Source organism: Ursus maritimus (assembly GCF_017311325.1).
Source record: "Ursus maritimus isolate PB19 chromosome Y unlocalized genomic scaffold, ASM1731132v1 scaffold_Y2, whole genome shotgun sequence".
Lineage (NCBI taxonomy): Eukaryota > Metazoa > Chordata > Mammalia > Carnivora > Ursidae > Ursus > Ursus maritimus.
In genome coordinates, this window is record NW_024423335.1 from 55,595 (window position 1) to 74,704 (window position 19,110).

Here is a 19,110-nt window from a genome sequence, read left to right on the forward strand (position 1 = left end):
TATAATAGTCCATTTAAGAAAAGACCCTTTTGAATTTATGAGAATATATAAAGGTTTTGAAATTGTTTTCCCAAGTTTCTTTCCATTTCAGAGGAAGTTTTATTTTTACTTTATAAATTTTATTTATTTTTTTAGTAATCTCTGCACCCAACGTGGGGCTGGAACTCATGGCCCCAAGATCAAGAGTTGCATGCTCTTCTGTCTGAGCCAGCCAAGTGCCCCAAAGAGAGATTTGTTTTGATCTAAAATCCCTTGCAATTAAATTTGAAGAATTTTTATTAAAAAAAAAAAAAAAGCCAATCCTGTACTTAGTAATATAATTTTGATCACTACAAATTGGAAAGAACCCTTAAAGCTGGGCACCTACAGAAGATAACCCAACTTCTCACCTGCTGTGCTGTGTTCATGGCACCCTGCCTGGAGGTAAGCTCTGCGGGGATTGGTAGGCTCCACGCCTCCTCAATACTAGGAAGTAATTTAGTTTTATTCTGTAGACTACCTTGTGGAAGGTTACACAACTGAGCCTAGGAAAAATTATGTAAAAAGCAAATTTAACACAGGCCTACTTGAGTAAGAGCAAGTCCACTAAATCTTCCTCAATGTTACAGGTATTTATTTCTTAAAGAAAACAGAGACTAAATTTGGGGGTTTTGATATATGCTGCGTATAAAGAGGGCAACCAGAATATACTCATGTGAGTCAGAACACAACAAATTTCTCTTTTTCAGAAATCTCACAGATCTCATGAAATTTCAATCAAGAGTGGAAAACAATGTTTGTGTTCTTTTCTCTAAAAAGCTATAACTTAAAAATGTAGATAGCACACAAAAAAATCATGCAAATTAATGTGTATCAACAAAGTAAATGTGCAAAAGAACACTGTAAATACTGCATCTTTTACTTTAAATGAAAAGTAAAATATCACAAAATATTAAAAATTATGAAAAAAAAGTTACTGACATGAAAACAAAAAAAATAGACACACTTTCCAGCCACCCTCCTCGTGACAGTTATCATATGGAAAATCATTTAAAATAAGCTATTTCGATATTTACCTGTAAAAATTTAATTCTTCCTGCAAGTGTAGAGGTATTACTACAACTTTTGCTTCTAGTTGCATTTAAGTAGCATTTAATGGCATCCTGAGGTTGGTTGCAGGATTCATAGAGAGTGCCTAGGTCCATCCAAGCTGCTGCATGCCCATGATCCAATTGTACGGCACAAATATAGGCCTGTAAAGCATCCATAGGTTGATTTTGCTGCTGATAGAGCACACTGAAAAGAGAAAAAGTTGTCTGAAACAGAGTATAATAGTAATACACAGTGTATTACATGTGTTAAAATGAATTTGTTTATCTATGAAAATACTATTAATTCTATATACAGAAGGCTTACCCTATTGAACACCATGTATCTGCACTTGCTTCTGATTTATCAATAGATTGCCTGTAAGATATAAAGGCATCCTGAACTTTCCCAATACTTGAATAACACCTGAAAGGGAGGAAAAAATTGTGTGTATTTGGGTATGGGTATACAGAAACGGGTACAAGTATAAATATATATGAAGTATTCCATTAATATTTAAGTTAAGTATATTTATTTCTCAAAATGATGTATATCAGAAATTTAAAAACCTACTATATATGTGTGCATACATGCTTACATATACAAAAACATAATATAATCTACATTGTAATTTGCCATTAAATGAACTTTCTTTCTTCTAAGTGTTAGTATATGTTATGCCAATGAACGTTACTGAAAACATTACCAAATTTGTTCAATGCCATAATATTCAGGATTAAGCACACAGGTCTCTATTTATATGCAGTTTGTATTCAGGTTTCCTTTAGACCAAGAATAAAGGTATAAAACACACAAAAAAAACCCCACTAAATGACAGTAATCTGCATTTTTCTTTATAAACTTACAACATTCAGAACAAATATTCCTTAATTCATGAAAATTTCAAAAGTGAGATACAGTTAATAACAAACTGAATGTGAAAAACAGCATAAATATCTTAATTATCTAATTTAATAGGTACTTTATTTTATTTTTTTTAATTAAGCAGGGCTTGAATTCATGACCATGAGCTGAAATCAAGAGTCAGATGCTTAAGCAACTGAGTCACCTACACAGTTCTAATTTAGGTATTTTAAATAACATACATTTTAATCTTAGTTTTTAAAAAGTAGTTATATTAAGAAATATTAAATGCAAAGGACAGTATATGGTAACTTTATCAAACAATCAACTAACCAAGAACAAGACAGAAAACAACAAAAATACCAAATACCACAAAACTTATATACAGTGAATTAAAGAAAGACTGTCCTACAGGTTAGCTGCTGCAAAAGGAAAACTTTACTATAGAAATCACAGTCAACAAGTAGTTTTGTTTTTAAATTTATTTTAAGACACAGAAATTATTTGAATATATCTTTCCATGAACTTTTTGTGTAATTTTATTCCTTATGGCACTGGGAGATACAAAACAGCAAGAAATGTTTTAATACCTTTATTGTCTAGACACTCTATGTTGAGCACTACTATTAGTAATCTAAATTTTACTAGGTCATGTAACCCAAATGATTGGGAACCACAGATTATAGTAGAAAAGATGACAGAGGGCATTTCACATAAACAAAAATTAATCTACAAATGGAAAAAAATTTTTTTTAAGATTTTATTTATTGGACAGAGAGACACAGCAAGAAAGGGAACACAAGCAGGGGGAGTGGGAGAGGGAGAAGCAGGCTTCCCACAGGGAAAGTGGGAGAGGGAGAAGTAGAATTCCCACTGAGCAAGGAGCCCTGGGATCATGACCTGAGCAGAAGGCAGATGCTTAACAACTGAGCCACCCAGGTGCCCCACGCAAATGGATTCAACTGTGATCAACTTGAGTTTGTCCTTCTAAAAAGGCAAGAGTCATGACAAAAACACTCCAGAAACATTAAACTTCTAACAATGTGTAAACTGAAAAATTAAAGACTGAATGAAAATAAATTTGGCACAAGGCTGGTACAAACACGTGAGCCAGAATTATAGTGGAAGTAATGAGACTGTTTAAAAAAAATAATACCAAATTACTGATAAAGACTCCGGGACTGGGGCGCCTGGGTGGCTCAGTCGTTGGGCATCTGCCTTGGGCTCAGGGTATGATCCTGGTGTTATGGGATCGAGCCCCACATCAGGCTCCTCTGCCTGCTTCTTCCTCTCCCACTCCCCCTGCTTGTGTTCCCTCTCTCTCTGGCTTTCTCTCTGTCGAATAAATAAAAAAAAATCTAAAAAAAAAAAAAAAAAAAAGACTCCAGGACTTCACCACATACAACTGTTTCTAAAATTTACTCAGTATAAAAAGGTAAATTATTGTGAAAAAAATAAAGTAGCTGGTTTGAGAAAGAACGTGATAAATGAGCTTTTATTTACTTTTTAAAAAGACTTTTATGCATTTGAGAGACACAGGGAGAGAGAGCGCGTGAACAGTGGAGAGAGGGAGAAGCAGGCTCCCTGATCAGCAAGGAGCCCAACAAAGGACTCCATCAGAACCCTGGATCATGACCTGAGCCAAAGGCAGACACTTGGGGCGCCTGGGTGGCACAGCGGTTAAGCGTCTGCCTTCGGCTCAGGGCGTGATCCCGGCGTTACGGGATCGAGCCCCACATCAGGCTCCTCCGCTATGAGCCTGCTTCTTCCTCTCCCACTCCCCTGCTTGTGTTCCCTCTCTAGCTGGCTGTCTCTCTCTGTCAAATAAATAAATAAAATCTTAAAAAAAAAAAAAAAAAAACAAAGGCAGACACTTAACCAACTGAGTGAGCCACCCAAGTGCCCCAATACAGGAGCTTTTAAAAGATGTTTTGGTGTGTAGGTTTCTAATGTTCAATAAACAGAAGTGGACATCAAGCAAGTTCAGAATCTTTACAAATCTTAATCTGCAATTCACCCATATGAAAGAGAGGCTTAAGAACACGGGACGCATATAACAAGTGAGGGAAAAATAAACCGGAAGGATGACTAATTTGTGGGTTGACAGCAGAAGAAACACCAGTAAAGGAAACAGAAAGTGATTTTAGAGAGCGCATAAAGCCTGTATTGGACAGAGAATTAAAAAGAGAGTTAGCAGTAACTGGAACCAAGGACAGAAATCAGAGATGTCGTGAATAGCATGAGGAAAGTATTTTTTTTAAAACAAAATCAAATTTCAGATTATCTGACACATTTGCCTAAATGCCAGGAGAAATAAGAAATAATTTCCGAAACCTACATTTTCACATCCCATTTTTAAAAGTCAAAAGAGAATGTCAATGTGCCCAAGTACTAGTGCCTGACTCCAATCACCAAGAAGTGTTCCCCTAATACAACTTGTTTAGGTTCCTTTAAGGTAGGCTGACCTCTAATAGAAGCAGTACCAAGGAAACTTGAGTTCCAGCTCTTTCTGTGACATTTTATGAGCCTTAAGAAAGTCAGTTTACTTCTCTGGACTCATTTCCATCATGTGTAAAATGAGAGGATGAACGAGCTGGCTGCCTGATCACTCCAAAGCTTAAACAGTTCCGTTACTGTGGGAGACTATTAACAGAGCCTTTTACCAGTGTGAGTATAACTGTAGTACTGTAGTACCGTGTCACCATCTCACTTTTTCTTTTTTTAATTTATTTGAGAGAGAGAGAGAAAGAGTGCACAGGCCTGGGGAGCCGCAGAGGAAAAGGTAGAGGCAGGCTCCCCACTGAGCAGGGAGTGTGATGCAGGACTAGATCCCTGGATCTCAGGATCATGACTGGAGCTGTGAAAGGCAGATAGTTAACCAAAAGACCCACACAGGAGCCTACTCACTTTTATATACCTGTGCCAAGCAACACGAAACAATATGCAACACACCCTTGAATGCAGTGGTTAACAAAAGTCTCTGAAATACTAGGGTCATCAAATCCCTATGAATTTTACTGACAACGAGATCCTCAGTCAGAGCTTTAATGAATTTTAAAATACAAATTTTCACAACCTTAATTTTCTGTAGCAATAAAGCCAATTAAAAGTAATAAGAGAGTAGGCAGTAGGTGAGAGCAAAAAAAGCAAAATCACAGAAATCATAGAAAAAATTAAGATTAAAAATAATTACTATCTAAAATCATCCTAAGCCCCCAAAAGATTAATATCTTCTATTTGAGAAGTCAAGAAAATGTTCTGTATATTCAGAAAATTTCATCCAGAAAGTTAAAAATAAAGCATATGCCAATGTTTTAAAATCAGATTATCTATGGGTAAAGCCCTCTGTAGAATACTGTTCTCAAAGAGATGGAAAAGTGTATCATTATTTAAATGCTAATTTAAACATATTTCTTTATAAACTGTTTATATTTGTCTGTAATTAAGGAGTAACAATTCCTTATATTAAAAAGCTATGCAGAGTGCATATTATGCTACAAACTCTTATCTTCTATCAAAAAAAATACTCATACTCCTAGACTCTATAGTAGAAAGAGTACTAACCCATAAAACAATTAGAGGTCAAATTTTATAGCTCTCCCTTTTTCTAGTAATAAGCCTCCTTTACGGTAACTTTTAATCGAGACACTCATTATACAAAGCTAACTATAATAACTAAGCTCTAAATCCAAATGCTAGTTAGATCACTTATTTATTAAAGAGCCAGTTTGTTGAATGTACAATGCTAGGCAATGGAGAGAGAAAAGATTCAGCTTCTTCCTGAGGACTTCAGTGGATGAGAGAGAGTAAGTTTGGACTTATAAGTTCTATATTAAAAAAGAACTCAAACTAGACTCTTCTGTAGTCCTGGGGAGACTAGAAAAAAGTATAATAAAAGTAGTTAACTTACCAATTAATTGTTAGTATACATAATTAATAGTCAAACATTTCTTAAGAAAAATTTTTATTAAAGGGGGCGCCTGGGTGGCTCAGTCGTTAAGCGTCTGCCTTCGGCTCAGGGCATGATCCCAGGGTGCTGGGATTGAGCCCCACATCAGCCTCCCTGCTCTGCTGGGAGTCTGCTTCTTCCTCTCCCACTCCCCCTGCTTGTGTTCCCTCTCTCTCTGGCTGTCTCTCTCTCTGTCAAATAAATAAATAAAATCTTTTAAAAAAAGAAAGAAAAATTTTAAAGAAAAAACTAACCTAACAATAATCTCCCTCAGATTATTACCAAATAAAAATTTTACATTTTAAAAATTATACGTTATATAAAAATTACAGTTAACACAAAGACTAAATCTGAATTAGACTTCATAACAGTTTCTCAAAATAAAGTATTCATTGTAAAAAACAATCAGATGAGGTATGCCTGGATGGCTCAGTTGGTTAAGCGTCTGTCTTCAGGTCAGGTCATGACCCCAGAATCCTGGGATCAAGCCCCACATCAGGCACTCTGCTCAGTGGGGGAGTCGGCTCCTTCCTTTCCCTCTGCCCCTCCCCACCGCTTGTGTGCTTGCTCACTCCTGTGTGCTCTCTCTATTAAATAAATAAAATCTTGTTCTTTTAAAAGATTTTATTTACTTATTTGACAGAGAGAAAGCACATGGAGGAGCAGGAGGAGCAGGAGGAGGGAGAGGGAGAAGCAGGATCCTCAACAGGGGCCCAACGAGGGGTTGGGATCAAGACCTGAGCCAAAGACAGATGCTTAACCAACTGAGAAACCCAGGCAACCAATAAATAAAATCTTAAAACAACAACAACAACAACAAAAAAAAACAGAAAAAAAGAATCAGGTGAAATTTACAATTCAATGAAAGTAAGACAATTAAGTTTGTAACTTTGAGAAAACGAAGCTGACAGATCTAATATTTTCATTTATGTGAAATGAAAATTGAAATCTCAAACTATTCAAATGAACTTTACCATAGGTCATCAGGGAGAATAAAAATGAATTCAGTTAAATAAATACATTAAAAATGATAGAAATAACAGGGGGAACAAAATTTAAATACTGAATTGAAAAACAGTATTAGTGATTAATATCTGAATTCTCTTGAAAACAGTTCAATACTTCAAAAATTAGCAATAATGCAAGTACCATGAGAGAAGGTAAAAATAAAAACTGATCAGCAAAATAAAAATTTCTCACTAAACGCACCAAATTTAGAGTGATCCAGTTTTACCTATCAAGAATCTGTTATCATGTATTTATAATAAAAAGTCACTAAGCAGATATTCTATAAACTAGCACTTTAGATTATAGGTTAACTCTATGCAGCACAAACCAAGTGTCTGCTCTCACCTCCCAAGGAAATACCAAGACTGGCCAGAATTAGGATCTGCCTCCAAAGACTTTTGGAGATACTGAATCGCATAGCTTTCCTTGGTGGCTTTGTCTCCCAGCAGATCCACATTATGATGCATCCATCCTATAATTAAAAAATTATAAGCATTTACCCATGATTCAACTATTTTTCCACTGTTAAGAACATCATGAAGAACACAAATAAAATACTCTTTCTATACCTTTATTTTCTTTCAAACTTCCCCCAAATTTAAAACTACCAGAGATAGCTGTAGGAAAGCCTACCTCATACAAAAAGGTACCATCAATGGTACTCAGGGCTCTTAAAGAACTGAGAGAAATTTAAATTATTTTGGGCAATGCACTGACACTTATTAAATTAGTAGAAATGGATTTTCCTTTTCCAAACTTAATTGAAAAAAAAAAAAACCAAACAAAAACCAACAACAAACCAACCTATAAACCAAAAATATAAAGATGATTAATTTACTTTTCCTTTGAAGGTTAAAACTACTACCAAGTCAATGGTGATTTCTAAGGAATAAATAAAAACTTACATAATAAAAAAGATAAATCAGCTAAATAATTTTTAAAAACCTTACAGAAGACTCTATACCTTACTAATACTGGTTATTTTCATTAATATTCTAAATATAATATCTGACCAAGAACAAAACCAACAAAAACACTCCAAGGCTATATGGAAAACTAATGAAAAACAGGTTTAAAGAGCAATAAGAGCAGCATAGAATGCCTGTTTAATAAACAGGTTTAGAATTACAGGTACAGAGACAATGGAAAACCTGGACTGTGATAAAATATTAAATTTACATTTAAGACAAATAGAAACCAGTGTTTCAGTTGTGAATCAATTCAAGTTTATAAAATTACCTTTGTAAAAATAAAAATGAGGTAAAACTATGCTTAACTGCCTTTGACATAGATAAAAACAATATAATGACATTATGAAGACATACATATCATCAATAAACTTCATTAAAATTTAGAATTATTTGCCGAAAACCAAAAGAAACAGTGAAAACAAACACAAACTCCAACCAAAAGATCAAATATAGACATAATGGATAACTAACAATATAAATTACTAGGGGATATTCCTTACTAACCTCTAAGAAACTGTAAACTTTACATTAAACACTCGATTTCCTTATGAAAAACATAAAATTGTAAGAAATGCTGTAAAACATACAGTGATATTCTAGAATTTTTCAGTGCAATAGTTCCACTAAGTCATATTGTGAATGAGTCTGTGAAAAGAAGCTCAACAGTCACTCAGTAGCTGTGTGCAACATTTCGATTTAATTAACTTCATTAAGTGCTATGCGTATGGAAGTACTCATACTTACTCCAGAGATCAAGTACAAGAGGATAATACTGAGAGTTTAAAAGGACCAGCTGCATTGAAGGACTGTATTTAGATGGATTTTTGAGATGGACTGTGTTAGATGGTGAGTATAAATCAATTCTGGACAAAAGAAGAAAAGGATGTCCTTCAACAGATGACTGGATTACGAAGATGTGGTCCATATATACAATGGAATATTACTCAGCCATCAGAAAGAACGATTACCCCACATTTGCAGCAACATGGACAGGACTGGAAGAGATTATGCTAAGTGACTTAAGTAAGTCAAGCAAAGAAAGACAATTATCATATGGTTTCACTCATTTATGGTACATAAGAAATAGCAGGAAGATTGGTAGGAGAAGGAAGGGATAAAGAAAGGGGGGGTAATCAGAGGGGGGAATGAACTACGAGAGACTATGGACTCTGGGAAACAAACTGAGGGCTTCAGAGGGGAGGGGGTGGGGGAATGGGATAGACTGGTGATGGGTATTAAGGAGGGCACGTATTGCATGGTGCACTGGGTGTTATACGCAAATAATGAATCATGGAACTTTACATCAAAAACTAATGATGTTACTGTATGGTGACTGACAACATAACATACCATAAATACTTTAAAAAAAAAAAAGAAGAAAAGGAATAATAGTTCTAGAGAAACATTTACAACAGAAACTATTTTAAATGAAATCTCAAAATAATACACATTATGATTAATCTTAACACATAATTTCAAATGTAAGTAACTGTTTACACAGAAGAGTTCCAACTGCTCCCACCAACTACCCCAACATTTGTAATTAATGCAATCTATAATAGAAAATAAATTTTTATATACCTAACTGTTGTAAAACAATTGCTTTTACTTGTGCAGGTAGGTTTTCTGTCTGTAACAGTTGTTCATAGGCTTCTTTTGCAGAATGATATTTCCTCTAAAGTAGAAAAGAAAATAGTCAAAGAAAAATAAAAGGATAAATCTTTAAATAAAGATTTTAATAAGGAATTGATGACATGATTTAATTAACTTTTCAGGTACTGAAATAGTAAGAACACTAAAATGCATACTATAAAGAATTAGTAGTATAAGAATTTAGAAAATAAAAAGTTTCTGTAATGAAAAAAATAATTCAATGTACGAAGTGAATTACTAATGGAATATTTCTTCAACCCTGGAAAGCTATGTTGTGCAGAATAACTAAAAGCTGATAAAATTAATATTCAATATAACAGGATATCAACAAAATATGACATTAAAAAAAATCTCATTATATGTTTTCTATAATAACATTCACAAAGCTGTACAAATATTCTACCAGCAAATGTTGACTGGGAAGACTTTCAAAGATACAGACAACATATGAGGCAAAACAGATTTAGTACTACTATATTTTACAAAGTCTAAAACAAGAGGAAAGTGGGTAACATTTTAACTTTACAAAACACATTTCTTTTGTAGAAAACACTCTTGAAAAATTCTGACATTCAGAAACACGTTTTTAAAGACCTAACCCTTGTTCCACAGTTATGATCCAAACAATGCTCAAGATATTTAAGGTACAGGCAAATTTCTAAGTGAGTCCGCTGCTCACAGTTCTCTCCAAAAATATTACTACTATTACTGTATTAATATTTAATACAACTCCTCCATAACAAGAAAAAGAGAAAACTTCAAAGCATTACCCTTTTTAAAATTTAAATTCAATTAATCAACATATAATACATTAGTAGCTTCAGAGGTAGAGTTTAGTGATTCACCATTTAAAACATTCTTTTTAATGTACTTGGAAAAGCAAGTAGTCATTTTGTATGCATAATAACAAAAGGATAAAAATGTCATTTCAAGGATATTTGTATGAAATCAGCAGAGCACCATGATTAATTCAAATAAATGTACACATTGGAGCTAATAATTTTGAGTTTTTTCCCTAACCAAATGTGACCAAAAACAATCTGAAGAGAGCAAAAAACTCAGTTTTTATTTCTATCGTATGGGCATGTACAGCTATATAAACACATGACAATTTAAACAGACACCAACTCCACAACCACAAAGATGCCCATACGTACAAGGATAAACACTTCCCCAAGTATAATCAAAGTAAGACTTATCAGTTACAGGATACAAAATTAATAATCAAATTTCGGTTGTATATTACGCACTAGGTAAAGAATAATCCAAAAATGAAATTCAGAAAACAATTCTACATAATACAGAAAAAAATATTTAGAATAAATTTACCAAGAATATAAAAGATTTGTATAAAACACATTTTCTTTTTCCATACTCTACATCCTTGCCAACATTTGCTGTCTTTTGGTTTTTTATTATAGCTGTCTAGATAGACTTAAGTGATACTTCACTGTGGTTTTGATTTAAATTTCTCTGATGATTAGTGACATTAAGCATTGTTTCATACACAGGCTGGCCATCTAGATGTCTTCCGCAGAGAAATTTCTATGGAACCATAACCCATTTTGAAATCCAATTATGACATTTTTCTGCTGTTGAGTTATAGAAATTCTTTACATATTTGTGATATTATTCCATTATATTAAATGGTTTGCAAATATTTTCTCCCATTCCATTATCTGTCTTATTACTCTGTGGATTTTTTTCTTTTGCTGTGTAGAAGACTTTTTTAAAAAAGATTTATTTATCTGAGAGAGAAAGAATGCACACATACGCGCACAAGCAGGGGGAGGAGGTAGAGGGAAAGAATTGCAAGCAGACCACCCTCCCCACCCCAATCCATCCCCCCAGAGCACAAACCCCAAAACTGGCTCAATCTCACAATCCTGAGATCATGACCTGAGCCAAACCTAATTTGATGATGTCAAATGCATGAAATCACTGGCAAGACCAGTATCATGAAGATCTTAGAAAAAGCTCTTAAAAGTATTCTTCTAAGAGTTCTACTGATTTAGTTTTCCTTCTTTTTAAGTCTTTAATCCACTTTGGGTTGATGTCTGTATAAAAGACCGGAGTTCAATTTTAGTCTTCTACATATGGATATTCAGGTTTCTCAACACCAACTGCTGGAAGACCCCATTCTCTCTTCATTGTGTATTCTTGGCACTTCTGTCAAACATCTGCTGACCTCTGGGTTTACACAGGGCTCTCTACCTCTGCTCTCTCTATTCTGCTCCAATGGTCTATCTACAACTGTCTTTACACAAATACATATTATTTTCAGTGCTTTGTATCTGAATCAAGAAATGTGATACTTTCAAGCTTCGTTCTTTCTCAAAATTGATTTGACTCTTTGTGATCTCTTAAAGTTCCATTGGAATTAGAAAACCATTCTTCCTATATCTATAAAAAAATTCTATTGGGATTTTCACAGAAACTGCAGGTAATCTGTAAACCAATTCGGAATTCATTAGCAAAAACGCACAGAAGGGATTGAAAACCATGTGTACAAAAATTTTATAATTAGCTTCCCAACAGCAACAACAACAACAACAAAAAAGCTTCCCAACAATAAACACGATATTTTGCTATTTGCTAATCTTCTTACATCAATGGTTTTTTAACACTTTTCAGTATACAAATCTCTCCTCTCCTTAAGTTTACTAAGTATTTTACTACTTAGGGTTCTATTTACATGAGACATTATGCTAAGTGAAATAAACCAGTCATAGACAAATACTGCATGATTACATTTATAGTAGAAATACAAAATAGTCAAATTCATAGACTTAAGAAGTAGAATGATGATTGACAGGACTGAAAGAAAGTGGTAATGGGGAATTACTTATCAATGGGAATGACGCAGTTTAGAAAATTAAAATACGTTTTAGGTCTTAGACATACTCTGTATCAGTGCACTGTTGACTTAAAATATTACAAGGGTAGACCTCATGTTAAGTGTTTTTAGCACAATGAACTACAAATAAAACTGCCAAACTTAAAATAGCTAGACACAAATGGAAAGAAATTCTGCATTCACAGTTTGATACTCTTAATATTAAAATGACAACACTACATAAAACAATTTTCAGATTCACTGTAATCCCTAACAAAAGCTCACTAGAAAAATAAACTAAAAATGGGCACCTGGGTGGTTCAGTTGGTTAAGTGTCTGACTACTGATTTTGGCTCTGGTCATGATTTCAGGGTCATGAGATCAAGCCCCAAGTTAGGCTCTGTGCTGAGTATGGAGTCTGCTTAAGATTCTCCCCCACCCCCACCCCGTCTACACCTCCACTACTTTTGCTTGCACTCACTGTCTTTGAAAAAAAAGAAAGGAAGGAAAAGAAAAAGAAACTAATCAAAGCCCTATATGTAAGAAGAACTATAAACTCTTAGAAGAAAACAGAATGAAAAATATTCATGACTTTGAATTTTACATTTATATTTTATGTATACACAAAAACCACAGGCAACAACATTGATAAATTGGACTTCATTAAAAAAGAATTAAAATTTTTGTACATGAAAAGGTACGTTGAAGACAGTGCAAATCCCAGAAGGAATCAGAAACCCACAGAATTGGAAGAAATATTTGCAAGTAACATATCTCATAATGCATCAATGCTCAGCGGATATAAAAAATTCCTAACAAGTCAACAACTACAACAAAAAAATCAAACAACCAAATCACAAATGATCAGAGGACTTGAATAAACATTCTCCAATAAGATATGCACGTGACCAATAAGTACATGAAATAACCATTAAAACCACTAGTTAACAAGGAAATGCAAATCAGCATCACAATAAAATTTAATTTCAAAACCATTATGCAGGTAAAAATATAGAAAATAACCAGGCAAGATGTGGAGAAATATGAACCCTGTGTAATGCTGTATGCGTACAAATGTAAAATGGTGTAGTCACTGTGGCTTCTGAAAAAAATTAAACATAAAAATTATCATATGACCCAGCAACTCCAGCAGGTATATAACCAAAAGCACTGAAAACAGCGTCTCAGATATTTGTATTCCAAAGTTTATAGCATCATTACAACCAAGTGTTCACCCACAAAGGAATGGAAACAAATTATATTATTCAGTCATAAATACTAACGAAATTCTGATACATGCTAGACAGGGATGACATTGAAGGTAATATAAGTGAAACAAGCAAGACACAAAAGGACAAATACAGCATAATTCTATTTGCAGGAGGTACTTAGAATACACAAACTCAAAGATATAAAGGTAGAATGGAAGTTACCAGAGACTAGGTAAAGGAAAGAACTAGAAAGGAACATATGGTTAGCTCTTTTGATGCAGAAAAAAATTTAAAAATTCAACACCTTCTGACAAAATTTAAAACTGTTTCACAAAATTAAGTGCCTTTCCGTGATAAAAAACACTGAAAGAATCAGGATTGGAGGGGAACTACCTCAAACTGATGAGGGGCATTTATGAAAGGCCAAAGTGCTTTTGCCAGCTTTATTCCTAACTGCCACCAATTCGGAAGCAACTATGATATCCTTCGTGGGGTGAATGTGTGGTCCATCCAGACAATAAAATATTATTCAGAGCTAAACAGAAGTGAGCTTTCCAGACATGAAGAAATAAAGGAAACTTAAATGCACATTAAGTGAAAGAAGCCAATCTGAAAAGGCTACATATAGTATGCTTCCACATCTGACATTCTGGAAAAGCCAAGAACTGTGAACTACTCTAGTTATATCATTAACAGGATTAAAAAAAAAAAAAAGTATGCCAACCATAAGTGGTCTAATAATAATGTTTAAAAGGTATTTTTTTTAAAGATTTTATTTATTTATTGGACAGAGAGAGACACAGTGAGAGAGGGAACACCAGAAAGGGGAGTGGGAGAAGGAGAAGCAGGCTTCCCACTGAGCAGGGAGCCTGAGACAGGGCTCGAACCCAGGACTCTGGGATCATGACCTGAGCCAAAGATAGACTTTTAACAAGTGAGCCACCCAGGCGCCCCAAAAAGGTATTTCAGCATTACAGAAAAACACAGGAAACTATTCTAAGACACTGCCTTATTATAAACATCCACAAACAAAATTAACAAGTCAGTACACGACAGATGTTGGCAAGGATGTGGAGAAAGGGAAACCCTCCTACACTGTTGGTGGGAATGCAAGCTGGTGTAGCTACTGTGGAACAGTATGGAAGCTCCTCAGAACCTTGAAAACAGAGCTACCCTATGACCCAGCAACTGCACTACTAGGTAGTTACCCCAAAGAAACAAATGTAGTAAAAGAAGGGGCACATGCACCTCAATGTTTATAACAGCAATGTCCACAAGAGCCAAACTATGGAAAGAACCCAGATGTCCTTCAACACATGAATGATAAAGATGTGGCACATACATATACAATGGAATATTACCCACTCCTAAAAAAAAAAAAGAAATCTTGTCATTTGTAACGTGTCAGATGGAACTAGAAGGTATTATTCTAAGCGAAATTAAGTCAATCAGGGAAAAACAATTATCATTATGATTTCACTCATACATGGAATTTAAGAAACAAAACAGAGGAGCATAGGAGAAGGGAGGGAAAAACAAGATGAAATCAGAGGAGACCAAACCATGAGACACTCTTAATCACAGAAAACAGAGTGTTGTTGGAGGGGTCTGAGGGTATGGAGGAAATAGGTGATGGGCACTAAGGAGAGCATGTGATGTAATGAGCACTGGGTGTTATGTAAGACTGATGAATCACTGATCTCTACCTCTGACACTAATAATACTCTATGTGTAAATTAACTGAATTTAAATAAAAAATAAAGAAACATTCACAAACATCTTGAAAAGTAAATTAGACATTAATATCAGGATGGTAGAAAATTTTTTAAGTATAGTCATTTCACAGCACGCAAATGATTTAAGTTTAGAAGCAAATCATATTAAAGGACAGTTCCTAGTATTCAGCAAGCAGAGTGGGGAATTTATTAAATTACAGTGAGTTGAAGGTAGTTACAAACACTATACACATGTTGAATACAAACCTCAAATACCTTCATATCTCTTGTATAATTTTTCACTGAGCAAAATTGCAAATACATGTAATGAGTATAAATACATACATGACTATATTAAATGTAAGCAGGAGGGTATACTCAGAAAACAATTAAACTGCTTATCATTTATTTCAATTAAAACATGAAATTGCCTTATAAAATTCATTTCACTTAAAGCATGGAGAGGATTCTGTTTTAAGATTTTGTTCTTGTTTAGTTAAGTTAAAACACTTACCTGGGTTTCATACAAGTGGGCAATATGAATTTGAACTGCAAAGGATCATGGAAAAAAATTACAATACTGTTGATTTAACATAATAAAAATAAAAAATGTAAGACATAAGGAAATGCTAAAACTAAAGATTATAAATCTGATTTAGGAGTGTGTCTTTTGTGTTTACTTAAATAACATGCAAATAAATCTGCTAAAGACCAAAGGCAAATTAAGAAAACATTATAGTAAATCCTATAACAAGTATTTCCTTATAAGTAAAAGATCAGTGTAACACAAGTAACACATAGGAAAAATGAGTTCTTTTCAGGTTTTCTGTATTTGGTAGCTTTTATTTAAAGAAGAAAAAAAAGTCAAACCACCTAAAAAGCAAGATTATAAAGTAAATACATCTGAAAAATCAAATACAGTAGAACATTTTTGCTTCCCTTTTTTTGGAGCTCTTCCTGTTGCCCAATTCCCAATCACTGGAGCATTAATGATTCAGTGAAGACCGTAATGGTCAATAAAATAAAATCACAAAAATTACAACTGAAATTTAGCTTTTTGAATATTATGGTTTTCATTTGTTAATTGAAGAATGTATTTTCTTCTTGCTTTGTTAGTTATACACTATGTAGAAGAGCCTTTCAAAATTATATGCAGCATATTTATGTATGTGAAATTTTTTTTTGGAAAGTCTCACAGAAGTGATGAAATCTGCTGGAGGAAAAAACACCAGGATGTTTCTTTCTCTTCTTTTCTTTTCCTCCTCACCCACACTTTCTTTTTCATTCAATACCACAAAGATAAAATCCTTTCAAGGAAGCATGAAAAAATTACAAATTCTTAAGGTTAGCTTTTATAGATCAGCATCCTAGGATCAAGCCCTGCATGGAGCTCCACGGTTAAAGTGAAAAGAAGACCTCTCCATCTGCTCCCCCACCCCTTGCTCTCTTTCTCACCGTTTAAAATAAATGAATAAATCTTAAAAAAAGAAAAGAAAAGAAGATCCTGCTTCAGTTAGCCTGTATTATGAAGGCCCGGAAAACTCTCAGTCAATAAGTTCGCAACTTTTCCAGTAACTTCTCTATATCCAAATTGGAGAACACTGCATTAGATATCCATAAACTCCTTTCCATAAAAGAGAAAATTGCAGCAAAATTTTGTAATTAACTCTAAAATCAAACAACTTTTTGGTACAAAAAGGGGTTACACATCACACGCTAATCACCGTCCATAAAGAATAAAAATGTCTTCCCTAGAGAGGACAAAAATACTATCAAAAGATAACAAAACAAAGAGAAACCAACTAACAGCAACAACGAAGAGTCTATTTTATAGGTTATTTTATTCTGCAAATAAAGAGGTAATTTATTTTATAGGCTTATTTTACAGGCTGAGAAATTTTATAGGTGAAGGTACTTAAACTTTATCTCAAGGCTAAAATCTTTATTTTACATGAAAGATCTTCTTTCTTGTTGCCCTTTCCCAAGATAGCTCTCCTTTGCAATGTCAAGTCCTGTTACTACTAATCTCATCTCACTTCATTATTGGTAGGAAACTGGATTACAGGTAAAAAGAAAAAAAAAAAAAAGGTAAAAAGACATGGAAAATCGCCAACTCAATTTCCCAAACTTCATACACAGTGGGAATAAGTGGTAAAGGAAGCAAAGATCAGCTACCTTGAACCCCAATACCATCTGAACTTCCTCTAAATTTTAGTCTCAGCTTCCATATCTCTGGCTCTCAACTGTATAAAATACAGTGTTATCTTTTATAAGGTATTTCATTTTTAAATGTTCTTTCAAAGAGTAACATAAAAATACAACTAAAAAAATGCTCAACCTAGCAGTTTTCAATTATACATACTGAAATTTGGACAATAGTGCCAAAAATGGTCTTGAAATTTAAACTTTGATTTTTGGAATTACTAGAATAACTAATTCTAAAAGAAAATCATATATGAGATTTTTCTATCACCTAATTATTTTCAAAAATACTAATTCTACCTATCCATTTACTATTTCTAAAGCAGCATATATACACTTATTTAAGGAAATGATATATTTGTGATTTACTAACAAAATAAATTTTCCATTCAGTTCTTTTTAACCTTACTTTGAATACTTATCATCTTTCCAATTCTACAAGCACAAGTAAGAATTTCAAAAAATAGCATGATCTACGGAACACTCAATATTAACAGAAGGAAGAGAAATCATTTTTCCATTCAAGTAGACAGTGCAACAACCACTAGTAGTGATACCTAGCATAAAGCAAGTAATCATTACTAGTGACAGTGCTCTATAAGAAACTAGACATTTCTACTGTTAAAGAAGTAATCGTATTGATTATCTTCAACAACCACCACCTACCCAAATCAACTATCTTAAACTCTGACTCAGGCTTCTGCTCTCCCATTCTTATTCTCAATACCTCAAAGACAGAAACAAAAATACAGGAGATCTGAAAAGGTATTTAGGTCATGATTTAAAATGTACTGTGGATAATCTAGTCCCCCAAAATAAAGAACTATTATACTTAGAAATACTTACTTTCAACACTGGACAAAGTACAGGGATTAGAGTCAATCAAAGCTAACTGAAAATGCTGTGAGAGAAAAGTGAAAATATTAACACATTAAACTCAGAGTTACATAAAATCAACTTTTACATTTTAGGCTTTGTAAAATCTAACATATAATAATGAAAAGATGATACACACCTAAAACATAATAGTGAACCAAATAAAATTACTGTCATTCAAAATCTGTTATGGAAAGAAAAGTGCTATTAAGTTATTTATTCCCATCAGAGAGCTAAAAATGAAGAATGTGGGGGTAAAAATCTTTATCCTGTGTTTACTTTTATTAGATGGGAAAAAAATCTAATTCAGTATTCAAGTAAAAAATTAAGGGAGCGCCTGTGTGGCTCAGTTGTTAAGCGTCTGCCTTCAGCTCAGGTCATGATCCCAGGGTCCTGGAATCGAGTATCGCTTTGGGCTCCCTGCTTGGCAGGAAGCCTGCTTCTCCCTCTCCCACTCCCCTGCTTCTGTTCCCGCTCTCTCTCTCTGCCAAATAAATAAATAAAGTCTTAAAAAAATTAAGTTACAGAAATATTTAATGAATCAGCCTTTCAAATTCATTATATAAAAGTGGAAAAGTCCAGTGGGGTATCTTTAAGAACATAAATTATTTTTAAAAAAATTATTTCAAAATGAAACTTAAAATTTAGAAACCAGAAAATTCTATGAGAATTATCATTAAGAATAACATATGTATGCTTTCACTGATTCTTCCATATCACTGTATTTCAAGACAGTTTATAAGATGTAACCCCTACG

General features: G+C 33.8%; 1 protein-coding gene across 1 annotated transcript in view; it reads right to left on the reverse strand.

The window, feature by feature from the left end:
• Positions 1–19,110, reverse strand: part of LOC103680203 (lysine-specific demethylase 6A-like) — a 143,311-nt gene that overhangs the window by 55,577 nt on the left and 68,624 nt on the right. Inside the window, 7 exon segments of the mRNA XM_040636038.1 lie at positions 348–524; positions 1,056–1,275; positions 1,396–1,494; positions 7,235–7,361; positions 9,442–9,535; positions 15,790–15,824; positions 18,324–18,378. Of these exon segments, the coding sequence (XP_040491972.1) occupies positions 348–524; positions 1,056–1,275; positions 1,396–1,494; positions 7,235–7,361; positions 9,442–9,535; positions 15,790–15,824; positions 18,324–18,378 (807 nt within the window).